General features: G+C 52.6%; 1 protein-coding gene across 4 annotated transcripts in view; it reads left to right on the top strand.

Annotated features, from left to right (window-relative positions):
• The first annotated feature begins 286 nt into the window (after positions 1 to 286).
• SUSD4 (sushi domain containing 4) overlaps positions 287 to 11912 on the top strand; it is a 129191-nt gene continuing 117565 nt past the window's right edge. For 2 of the 4 annotated variants that reach the window (XM_062210437.1, XM_062210434.1), the window contains exons 1-2: positions 687 to 800; positions 1325 to 1507. In XM_062210437.1, coding sequence (XP_062066421.1) covers positions 1360 to 1507 — 148 coding nt within the window. In that variant the 5' untranslated portion in view covers positions 687 to 800; positions 1325 to 1359. Of the gene's footprint in view, positions 310 to 686; positions 801 to 917; positions 1012 to 1324; positions 1508 to 11912 lie in introns of those variants that run through there. The other 2 variants (XM_062210435.1, XM_062210436.1) reach the window with 2 other exon arrangements.

Raw genomic sequence — 11912 nt, 5'->3', positions numbered from 1 at the left:
GCAAGGAAGGTATTTCAGCCGCTGGCAACCCCCGGTCTGTCCCCGCACAAGTTGCCCGCGTTGGTGGTGCGGTTCCAGGGTTGAGGCCGGCTGGCTGCACATCCTAGCCGCGGGCACAGAGGCCCCGCCACCGCGGCAGTGTCAGGCGAAGCGCTCTCCCGCGCCGCGCCGCGCCGCGATCCCGGAGGCGGCGTACAGGCCGAGGCGGGTCCCGGGGCTCGCGCGCAGCCGGGGCAGGGGGCGCTCTCCCGCGCACCGGAGGCCTGTGCGTGCGAGAGAGGGGCGGCCGGGCGCCTCGCGCCCCGACAGGTGCAGGCGCGCCGGCTTCCCATTGGTCGCGGCGGCGGCGGCGGCAGGCCCCTTCCCCCTCCCGCCCCCTGCCGACCCCCCTCCCCGTTCGCAGGGCCGGCTCGGTCCGCGGAGGCGCGTGCCCACCCGCCTGCGCGCGCGCGCGCTCTCCTCGTCTCGTCCCCGCCCCCTCCCCGCTCTCCGCGCGGCCGCCGCGCGCTCGCGAGCACAGGTAGCGGGCGCGCGGAGCCTCCTCGGGAGCGCGCGGCTGGGCTTCGGTTCCCCCCCACACTCGGCACCCGCCCGCCCTGGGGAGCCCGGGGAGGGAGCGCGCGGGCGGGGGCAGCCGGAGCTGCCGCCGCCGCCGCCGCCGCCGCCGCCGCCGAGGCTTCCGTCTCGCTCGCTCGCTCGCTCGCGCCGCGGCGGCAGCAGAGGTCGCGCACAGATGCGGGTTAGCCAGGCGGGGGGAGGAGGCGGAGGAGGGAAGGGAGCTGCATGCATGAGACCCACAGGTAAGACCGAGCTCCCGGAAGGGGCTCTCCTAGCCGGGGAGGCGCGCGCAGGCCGGGCAGAGGCACTGGTGCCCGCTTCTGCTCCCCGAGGGAGGGATTTTTTTTTTTTTTTGACAGCGCATAGAAAGCTCATTGGGGACCGGGGCAGTAGGACCCATCCGGATGCCAGCGAAAACCAGAGAAGTAGCGCGGGGGAGCCGCTGCCACATGTGTAGGCCCGGGGAAAAGTGTCTGCACGGCCCCAGCGCCGGAAGGCTGCCCGACTTTCCTGCCGCCGTGGCAGCGCCGAATCCGGGGACGGCGCCCGGCTCCCGTGCGCTGCCCCCTGCCCCGCGCCCCTCCTCCAGCGCCCGCACGCGCAGCCTCTCCGGGCGCTGCTCCTCGCGGTGCCCCGCGCGGGGGACCGCGCGGTGAGAAAGGGGGCGGGGGCCGCGCGGGGGAGGAGGGGATGGGGCCCCGGGAAGCCGAGGTGCGGGGCCCGGGGCGGGCGGCGGGCTATCGTGGTGTTCCGCTCCTGGTCGCAGACTCTGGCGAGCTGGATGCCCTCTGTGGATGAAAGATGTATCATGGAATGAACCCGAGCAATGGAGATGGATTTCTAGAGCAGCCGCCGCCGCCGCAGCAGCCTCAATCCCCCCAGAGACTCCTGGCCGTGATCCTGTGGTTTCAGCTGGCGCTGTGCTTCGGCCCCGCGCAGCTCACGGGCGGTGAGTGACCCCGCTGCGACCGAGGGCCCGGGACACCCAGCAGGGAGGGAGCCGGCTGGCCGGACAGCTCCGCGCCCCTCCCCCAACCCCATCCGCCTTGGCTTCAGGAGTCCTGAGAGCCCGAGGGTCCCCATGTCTCGGCCCAAGACCCCCTTCTCCAGAAGCCCTGGGGTTCCGTACTCCGTGGATCCGCTCAGAGCCACACACCCACGCTGGGTGTGGAACTTCACACCAGCCGCCCAGCCGGGCTTTCCTGCAGGAAAGATAGGGAAGGCTGGCTCCTTCCCGGAGAGAAAGAAGGGGAGTGTTTGGGGCCCCGGGGGCCCTGGTCCACGCCCCAGCGCTCGCTCTGGTGTCAGCCTCCGCCTTGGGGTAAGAGCTGCTTCTGAGAACCCGAGGGGTGTGGAGAGGTGGCCAGACTGGCCGAAGGCCGGCTCCCTTTGAAAGTTAACTTTCTCCTTCCTTGGGAGGGGTGTGTGTGTTCAGGCAAGTCTGAGCCTGGCTGTGGGGCCGGAGGGGCTGCAGAGGTTTCCCTGCAGGTGTGTTTCTGGAAGATTGCTCTGCTTCTCTGGCTCTGATTTACCGCCCGCCGAAGAAAGCCTCCTGCTCTTCTAGGAGGTGGAAGTCATTGGAAATGAAACTGATAGGCGCTGTCTCCGTAGGCGGCTGCTCCGTAGCCTGGTTCTGGGGGAGGGGGCTGACTTTTGGTGCTGGTGGTGGAGGACAGCAGATGGAGTTGCTGCCTGAATTTCAGAGCTTAAGAGCCTGCCTGCCTGTGCTGCTCGTCTGTCCCTGTTCCCGTCCACTCCCAATTTTTGTTGAGAGCTTGCTGCTGTGGACGTGTTCAAAGGACAGATATTTGGAGCGGAAAAACTGTTCATTGGTAAAGAAATGATCATCGGTTGAAAAGCAAGAGTTGATTGGTATCAGTAACCCATTGCGGTGTTTTGGTGTCGTGAGAATTCAAAGGTGAAGATGTAAAAAGTGAAAAATGAGCACAAGGAGGGGAGGGCTTGAGCAGGGTGATGAGTGACTCAGGTGTGCCACTGAGACACCTGCCAGAAGCCTGGAGTGGGAGGGGAGGTGTGTGTAGTGAGGAGCATCTGTCACAGTTAGTGAGGAAACTCGGGCTTCACGTGGGGGACCTGGTATTTGCTTGGTCTTAACAAGGGGTAACTTTTTTGGTGCTCTTGTGTTGTATGCTTCTGCGAGGCCGGGGCTCTGGACACCAGCTGTGGTGCCCAGGCCGGTGGCACTCGATGGGCAGGACCTTGTCTCCGCCCCTCATTTCTTCTCTTGCCTCTGACTTCTGGCTGGTGTGCGTGGTTTGACATCCTCCGGGGTCACATCTCCCATGTGGGTGACAGCTTGGTGAACCAGGTCCACGCAGTAAGTGTTTTCACTGCTGTTGTTGGGCATGTGAGAGCTGGGCTTGGTGGCGCCTTGGAGGCAGTGTTCTTCTTGGTTCTGCCCTCTGGTGTTCACGGACACCCTCCTCGGGCCAGCTGAGCACAGTCCTCTGGGTCTCCCATCACTCGGCCACCTGTGCGGTTTGTAAAGTGCCTCTGTAGTCCTCACCTTCCCAGAGCGGTCACACTGGGTGAAAAGATCCAGAACCTTGGAGAAGAGCGGGTGGGGGAAGGGCTGCCTGTCGGTTCAGAGCTGCTCCTTTGCTGATGAAAGGCCAGCGGCCATCAGCCTTGGTTCCCCGTGAACGCCTTCAGGCTGAAAGTGTGGTTTCTGGAAGAACATTGCCCATTTCAGAATCTTTCTAGGAAGAAATGGTTTGAGCAGGGTTTGGTGAGGGACATCGTAGTTCACTGAGCAGAGATTTTCTTTCATAGGGGGAAAAAAAAAGGCCACGTGTAGACCCCAAATGGCAATGAAAGCAAATTCCCCATAGCTCTAGCCCTGTGCTGCTCTCACTTGTATGTGCATTCGAGTCACCAGGATCTTGTTAAAAGGCAGATTTTGATCCAAGTGGTCGGTGGTGGGGCCTGAGATTCTGCATTTGTGATAAGCCGCCTGGTACAGCAGGGGCTGCTGGTTCGAAGTCCACTCTTGCCACTCTAATGCTTTAGATTAGGGCCTTCCTTAAATTAAGTTGCTTCGGACTGCAGACTTTCTGCCATGGCTCTTAATGACCAAATGCAGACGGCCTAATCTGTAGGTGCAGAGCTGAAGATCAGAGTGCTTGCTTTCTCTATCCACAAATAAAGGTGCATATCTAATAGACCCTGTTGTGCAGTGTGGATTTTCAACTTAGATGGTTTTCCATGGAAAGGAAGCACAATAGCGAGATGTAACAGTCTCAGCCAGGAGGGAAAAAAACAAACAAAGGTGTACCCGATACAGGTAATACAGAAGAAGCCTGAACTACAAAGGGAGACGTTGAGAAAATGATCAAAGAAAAAGGGGGAAAGAACTCCGCTGATAATGAGGTGCTTTGTCCTGGAAAACCAGAGTCCAGTTCAATGCTTTGTGCCTGGGGCGCTTTCACGGGCCTGACCTGGCCTGAGGGGACTTCCTTGTGGCCCTCTCCAGGTTGTCCTCTGTAAATTAGGAAGAAGGGCCCTTATTGGGGCCACTAAGACCAACCCCTGCCCCCTCCCCCAGACGACTAATCCAGGTGTGGGGGCCATCCAGGCCCCTGCTGATGCCAGGACCGGTCTGGAGCAGGGCTTCAGCTGCTGCCCTCTCTGTCCGGCCCAGTGCACGTGATCAGGCCTGCTCGGTTTTGAAGGGTGCCCAGAGCACCCCCCCAACACACACACACACGACACCCAGGCTTCAAGGAAGACAGCCAGCAGTTTGCTGCACAGGTCGCTACCTGCAGGTGAATTCCTTGTATTACCTGGACCCCAGGCCAAGCTCTGTCACTCCATAACTTTGGAGCCTTAGGCTTTGGAGGGGGTCTTAGTTTCATATCTATAGAGTGACGATGAGGACTCCTGTCTTACAGGGTCCCCGTGAGAGATGGAAATCACGCAGGTGCTCAGTAAATACAGCCGTGGGCAGAGGGGGCCACGGCGGTGTCATTCCCCGAGGGGCCTTTGCTTGACTCCTTCAGTAAGTGCTGAATGCCTTTCCCCACCCCAGCCAAGCACCCTTGCATATAATCTTCTTACCTACTCTCCATTTTTTGCCCAGTGAACACATCTTAAGACCAGCGTAAATACCATCATCTCTTTCTAATTTCCCTGCTTAGCAGGTTCTTCCCTCACCTGGGCGCCCACTGCAGTGTCGCTTGCACTAGACTGTAAGCCTGCTGAGGGCAGCAATCTTGATTCGATTCACTTTTGTGTCCAGGGCATCCAGAACAGTACCTCACACACCGTGGATGCTCAGCTCATGTTGAGCAGGAGGAAAGATTCCCAAATTACTGCTGCACCCTTTAGAGAGTGATTACCAGGGATGAGCTACAAAACTACCAGTGGTTCGGTGCTGAGGCCACGCCCACTTGGAGGTGGGTCTGGGAAGCCAGAGAGAAGGTTGGGGAAGGCTGTGAAGAAGGGTGCATGGGGGGCTTGCAGTATATCTAGAGGAGAGACCTGTGCAAAGGTGTGCAGCTGGGTACGTGGCTGAAGTGCCCTGGGAGCAGAGAGTGGGTTGGTAATCCTGGGACGTAGTGTACCACAGGGATTCTGGATCATACATAAGCTGGAACCACCCCAGGGAGGACCCTGAATATCAGACAGCAGGCACTGTGGAGCCACTGGGGGGTTGAGCAGGAGTATGGTGCCCTTGAGCTGTGCCCAGTTTCCTCTCTCTGTGCCGGAGTCTCTAACCCTGGACGAAACCCTGGTCTTTCTGTGTGCTCTGCACACCTGTGTCATGGTTCTAGAAGCTGAATTAAGCTTCTTGAGGCTTTTGTTTGGGTCATGTGGCCATGGCATTGGGCTGTGTGTCTGTAGGTAGGAACCCATGCTGACTCACTGATTTGTAGAAGTGAGTCTCTCAGAGTTGTATTGAGAAAAATCTTCCATGGCGGGGAGCAAGCTTTTCATGCCATGCTACATCCAAAAGCCACGATTTCTGACTGCACTGAACTCAGTCTATAAACAGAGTCCCAACTCCTCAAACTCAAATATGTTTCTTCAACAGAAGGCTACCTTACTGTAAGCAGCACGGGAACCCTTGACATGTATGCACAGGCTGTGATCTGAAGGCTCTGGGAGGCAGAAGAAGGATTTCCCCTAACAAGGAGCAGATCTCTCCTCTCTGAGGCCTGAAGAGGCGAGTCGGAGAACAGTGGCTCTTTAATTCCTGAGAGTAATGAGGAGTAGGTGAAGATCTCTCTTCAGTCAATATTGATTGGAAACGTGAAGGCAAGCAAAGCACCTGATGTGTCGTGTGCTTGGTATCAGAGGCGTATTCCCGGGCTTCCAAAAGGCCAAGGAGACTCCCTGGGCACTGGAAGTGCTGCATTCCTTGCAGGATGGCAGAGTTCAAGTTCAGCCTCTGGCATTCAGTGGCGTTGGGCAGGTTGTGCAACTTCCAACTCAGTTCCTTCCATGTCGCCAATGTTGTTTGATTCCATAATTGTAGGAATTTGATGGGTCTTGAATTCTGGGTACAGCCAGCCCGGTCATTGGCCATCTGTCCGTGGGTGTTGAGGGGCTGCTACATGACCCCAGTGGGTATGCACTGGGGCTGTGCACTTGAGGGGATATGGTCATTGCTCACCAAGAAACACGAGTCAGGGGGAGGGTCTCCTCCAAAGTTCAAATGCAGAAGGCTTGCATAAAGATTTTTTTCCACATAGATTTTTCATTAGCCTGAAATCTTCGTGTTATTTATTGGTAGTGATGAGAAGAGTGATTTTGCAGACTGCTGCTGACTATCCGGACCTTGTTTTGAGAGCTCCTTTAGTGATGGAGAATTGAAGTAACCACACACGGCACAATGTGTCTGCGTAGGTCACGGGGATAGTTGCTGCTGAATTCAGGGGCAAAGGCGCAGAAGCAGCTTTCTAATTGGTTTACAGACCCAGTCACAGTTCACCAAAAGCCGCCACAGCACCTCAGCGAGACCCGCGTGTGTTCCCATGCATCAGACACAGCACCTCATCCATTTAGTGGTCGATCCGCACAAGAACAAGCCGTGCAGTTGGCGACAACTGCACGTGATCAGGAAGAGAAGGAGTAAAGTTTAAAGCAGCCAATATCCGAGTGATGGATGACAGTTTCCAAATCATTAGTAAGACTAATTGCAGACATGTGGAGTGTTTATTATGTGCCAACACCGTTCTGTATGTTTTACGTGCATTAACTCATTTGAATCCTCGGGACAACTGTACGAGGTAGCTGCTGTTATGTATCCTGGTTTTGTAGAGGAGGAACCCAAAGTGTGGAAAGATAAAGCAGTTGGCGAGGGTCTCCCGACTGGTGAGTGAGACATGGGGGCCCGGGTGGTCCTCTCCTCTACTGTCTGTTATCACAGGACATGGACATCCCAATCCCTCAATCTAGACTTTTCCATTTGTTATAATTGTGTTTCTCTTTAGGTCCGAGTTTGGACCTTTGCTCCCTCTCCCCCTCCTGATATAAGGGAATTCTTTTGTGTTGTGAGCGAAAAATAGAAGTCACACATGCAAAGCAGCAGCAACAGGAAAATATTCTAGGACCCAATTCAAAGTGAAGTGCTCAGTACCTGAACCTTGAGCTCTGAGTGAGAAAAGTCGGGGACCAGACACCCGTGTGCCTGTTTCTCGGTGAGTAGTTAGTTGAGGAAGGAGGTGAGAGTGGGGAATGCTGTTACCTGCTCTGGGGGCCAAGGGTGAGTGAGCAGATGGCTTGTCTCTGCTGGGGCTGTCACCACTGTCACCCTCCCCTTCTCATGATCCTCTGATCTGTTCATTGCTCAAGTGTGGCCGCCACCCTTGGAAAGGCTCCTTGCCATGTAGTTGGACAAGCGCTAATGGTATCTGTAGCCAGTATGAGGGTACTTCAAAAAGTTGCTGGAGGGGCCGGTGCAGTGGTGCAGTGGGTTAAAGTCCCAGCCTGCAGAGCTGGCATCCTGTACTTGAATGGCCAGTTCAAGCCCTGGCTGTTCCAGTTCTGATCCAGCTCCCTCCTAATGCTCCTGGGAAAGCAGTAGAAGATGGCCCAAGTCCTTGGGCTCCTGCACCCACATGGGAGACCAGAAGAAACTCCTGGCTCCTGGCTTGGGATCAGCTCAGTTCCAGCTGTTGGGGAGTGAACGAGTGGATGGAAGACCCTCCCCCCTTCTGTCTCTGCCTTTCTCTGTAACTCTGTCTTTCAAATAAATAAAATAAATAATTTAAAAAAAGTTCCTGGAAAAAAATGGAATGAAAAGAGAAGCTTATTTTAGTGCAAAAAATGTTTACAATCTATGCATCTGAGAGGTGTCCAAAAAAACTTACTAAAATGAATACTGTGAAAACAATGCATGGATTTCAAAAATTTTTAGTACCAAAATAGACTTATCTTTTAATTATTCCATTTCCCAATAACTTTTTGAAGCATGCTTGGGTGTTCTTACAATGTTATGGTTTGCCAGGCCTTTGTACCTGCATCACCACCTCGAATTTTTTTTTTAATTTTCATTTGAATTGTTTTACTATTTTATTTTTTATTTATTTGAAAGGCATAGTTCAGAGAGAGGAGGAGAGAGCCAGAGTGAGAGTGAGAGTGAGAAAGAGAGAGGGCTGGGCCAGGCCAAAGTCAGGAGCCCAGAGCTTCCTCTGGGTCTCCCATGCGGGTGTAGGGGCCCAGAGACTTGGGCCGTCTTCTGATGCCTACCCAGGTGCATCAGCAGGGAGCCAGATCAGAAGTGGGATAGCCGGGACTCAAACCGGCACCAGTGTCACAGGCTGGGGATGACCTTGCTACACCACAATGCAGGCCGTGCTTCACATTTTCTCCTAGTGAGATAAGAGTCTTTTTTTCCCCTACTCAGTGAGGTTGCTCTTCCAGGGTTCCACGTGTGTCAGACAAAGCCACGTGAGGAGCCAGGGCTGTTGCCAAGACTTTTCTCTGTCATTCTAGGCCATCTTTTAAACCTGCCTTTTCAGGTGTATGTTATAGGTGGTAATCCACCTTTTTCCAAAAGGTAAAAGGGAAATTATATCTAAGTTTTGTCAGCATGAAGGGCAGTTCCCCCAAAAAGTGAGATTCCAAGTAAGAGTGAAACTTGAGGGTTTATACGAGAACAGTCACCCGCTCTGTTTTCCAGGGAGGTGTGAGTGATGGGTTGAGCTCACGATGCTATGCTTATGGAAGAATTTGGCCAAGGTGGCTATACTGCTCTGAGAGAGACCTTGACCACTCAAGAAGATAAGCAAATAGAGTGGTTGAGCTGCTTACACACCGGAAGTAAAGGTGCATCTTAAAATAGCTTCTCATTGAGAGTATTATGATGGCTTTACTAACCTGAAACAAGGTACACTGGGCACATCAGAGAAGTTAGAATCATTCTTTTTATTTATTTATTTATTTATTTATTTATGGACAGGCAGAGTGGACAGTAGAGGGAGACAGAGAGAAAGGTCTTCCTTTTTGCCGTTGGTTCACCCTCCAATGGCCGCCGCGGTAGGCGCGCTGCGGCCGGCGCACCGCATTGTTCCGATGGCAGGAGCCAGGTGCTTATCCTGGTCTCCCATGGGGTGCAGGACCCAAGGACTTGGGCCATCCTCCACTGTACTCCCTGGCCACAGCAGAGAGCTGGCCTGGAAGAGGGGCGACCGGGACTAGAACCCGGCGTGCCGGCGCCGCAAGGCGGAGGATTAGCCTGTTAAGCCACAGCGCCGGCTAGAATCATTCTTTTTAATGACAAGCAGATTGTTATAACGTTATTTATATTTTCCCCAAAGAAATATTTTATTTAAGAATTTTATAAGTGCAACTTTAGGAATATAGTGATTCTTCCCACCTCCTCCTCCCTCTCCCATTCCCAGTCCCATTCTCCATTAAGAATCATTTTCAATTAATTTAATACACAAAAGATCAACTCTATACTAAGTAAAGATTTCAGCAATTTACACACACGCACACACACACACAGAACTGAGAACTAGTTTTACAGTTAACTCTCATGATGCAACTCATTGAGGACAAAAGTTCTGCATGGAGAGTTAGTGCACAGTGACTCCTGTTGTTAACAATTAACACTCTTATATATGACGTCAGTGACTACCCAAGGCTCTTGACATGAGCTGCCTAGGCTATGGAAACCTTTTGAATCCACATACTCCATCAGTATTTAGACAAGGCCATAAGCAAAGTGGAAGTTTTCTTCTCCCTTCTGAGAAAAGTACATCCTTCTTTGATGGCCACTCTTTCTGCTGGGGTCTCACTCACAGAGATCCTTCATCTAGAACATTTTTGCCACAGTGTCTTGGCTTTCCATGCTTGAAATGCTCTCATGGGCTTTTCAGCCAGACCAGGAAGACTTAAGGACTGATTCAGAGGTCAGAGTGGTATTTAAAGCAATTGTCACAGAATTATTCTTGACCATTTGGAAATGACGGTAAACTTGGGAGTGCTGCAGTGTCCCCACTTACTCTGCTGTGGGCTCAGGGACCCACAGGCATAGGCATGCCTGAGCCTGCCCAGGTCCATGAGTGTGCATCTGTTCTCTGGTCTCTAGAAATGGATTTGAATCTTAGAAAAGGAGGATCCCAGTAGCCTTCATTCATCAATGATCATTTCTTCTTTCTCCCAATACTTTGAGCTTTTTAAGAGAATGGATGAGGAAGAATGCGGTTCTTTGGAAATGAAGGACCTTCCTGGTCATCTCATGCTTCTGTTTCAAATCGGAGACTTTCATCTCCTGGAACTACCCCTGTGCAAGTAGGCAGACTGAGGAGGGCCACTCATGCACTGTATTCTGTTTTTTTTTTTTTTTTAAAGTTATTTTTTTGAAAGACAGAGTTACAGAGAGAGGTAGAGACAGAGAGAAAGGTTTTCCATACACTAGTTCACTCCCCAGATGGCTGCAATAGCCAGAGCTGCACCCATCCGAAGTCAGGAGCCAGGAGCTTCTTCAGGGTCTCCCACGTGGGTGCAGGGGCCCAAGGACTTGGGCCATCTTCTACTGCTTTCCCAGGCCATAGCAGAGAGCTGGATTGGAAGAGGAGCAGCTGGGACTAGAACCGGCACCCAAATGGGATGCTAGTGCCACAGGCTGGGGCTTTAACCTGCTGTGCCACAGCGCTGGCCCCACGCTGTATTATTTTTTTCCAGAAGTTACAAAATGCACACAGACCTTATTTATTAGGTCTGATTGCATTTATAAAAGACTGTATGCGGTCGAGTTGGGTGAGCCATGGATTGGTTGAATTGGGAGTACCATGGATTGCATAACATCTGAATGCCCCTAACGTTACTGATCTAGCTAGGTTTTTTTTTTTTTTTTTTTTTTTTTAAGATTTATTTATTTATTTTAAAGAGTTACAGAGACAAAGGGATAGAGACAGAGAGAGCGAGAGAGATCTTCCACTCCCTGGTTAACTCCCCAACAATGGCCAGAGCTATGACAGGCAGAGCCATGAGCTTCATCCAGGTATCTCACATGGGTGGCAGGAACCCAAATACTTAGGTCATCCTCCACTGCTTTGTGCAGGCCATTAGCAGGAAGCTAGATCAGAAGTAGAGCAGCTGGGACATGTACTGGTGCCCACATGGGATGTTGGCAGCTTTACCTGCTATGCCACAGTGCCAGTCCTGAGAGTCTGAATTTTAAGGCTAACTGTGAGACCAGCATTGTGGTATAGCACGTAAAGCCGCTGTCTATGACACTGGCATCCAGTGTGGTCTTCAGTTCATGTCCCAGCTACTCTACTTCTGATCCAGCTCCATGCTAACAGCCTGGGAAAGCTGTGGAAGACTGCCCAAGAGCTTGGGCCCCTGCCCAAGTGGGAGACTTAGATGAAGCTTCTGATTCCTGGCTTCCCTATGGTGCAGCTCTGGCCATTGTGGCCATCTGGGGAGTGAACTAGCAGGTGGGAGCTCTCTTTCTTTCTGTCTCTCCTCCTCTCTCTCTAACCCAGACTTTCAAATAAATAAATCTTAAAAAAAAAATTCAAATTCTCACTAAGGAGAAGAATCTGTGTACTTCCCTAAATACTTAAACTTGGAGGATTCTGATTTTTTTCAGGATGAGAAACAAGATCCACTTGTTTTATAGAAATTTGGCAGGGTTAGAAGTTAATCTTGTGAAGGTCCCTTGTCCTCTACGACTGCTTCTGTAACTCACTGTGTCTCAGAATCTCCGAGTTAGAACCGGATCCCTTGATGTGTTCTAAGTTAAGAGTTTTCTTTGTTGTTGTTGTTGGTGGTGGTGGTGGGGGCCACAGCTGTAAATTTAGATTACGGTATGATAGCATTGACTTGATACCTCTGTGTAAACTGTGTAAACCACACCTAAAGACAAAATGGGAAAA

Source organism: Lepus europaeus, chromosome 14 (genome assembly GCF_033115175.1).
Source record: "Lepus europaeus isolate LE1 chromosome 14, mLepTim1.pri, whole genome shotgun sequence".
Lineage (NCBI taxonomy): Eukaryota > Metazoa > Chordata > Mammalia > Lagomorpha > Leporidae > Lepus > Lepus europaeus.
This window is presented reverse-complemented; position numbering and strand designations above follow the sequence as displayed.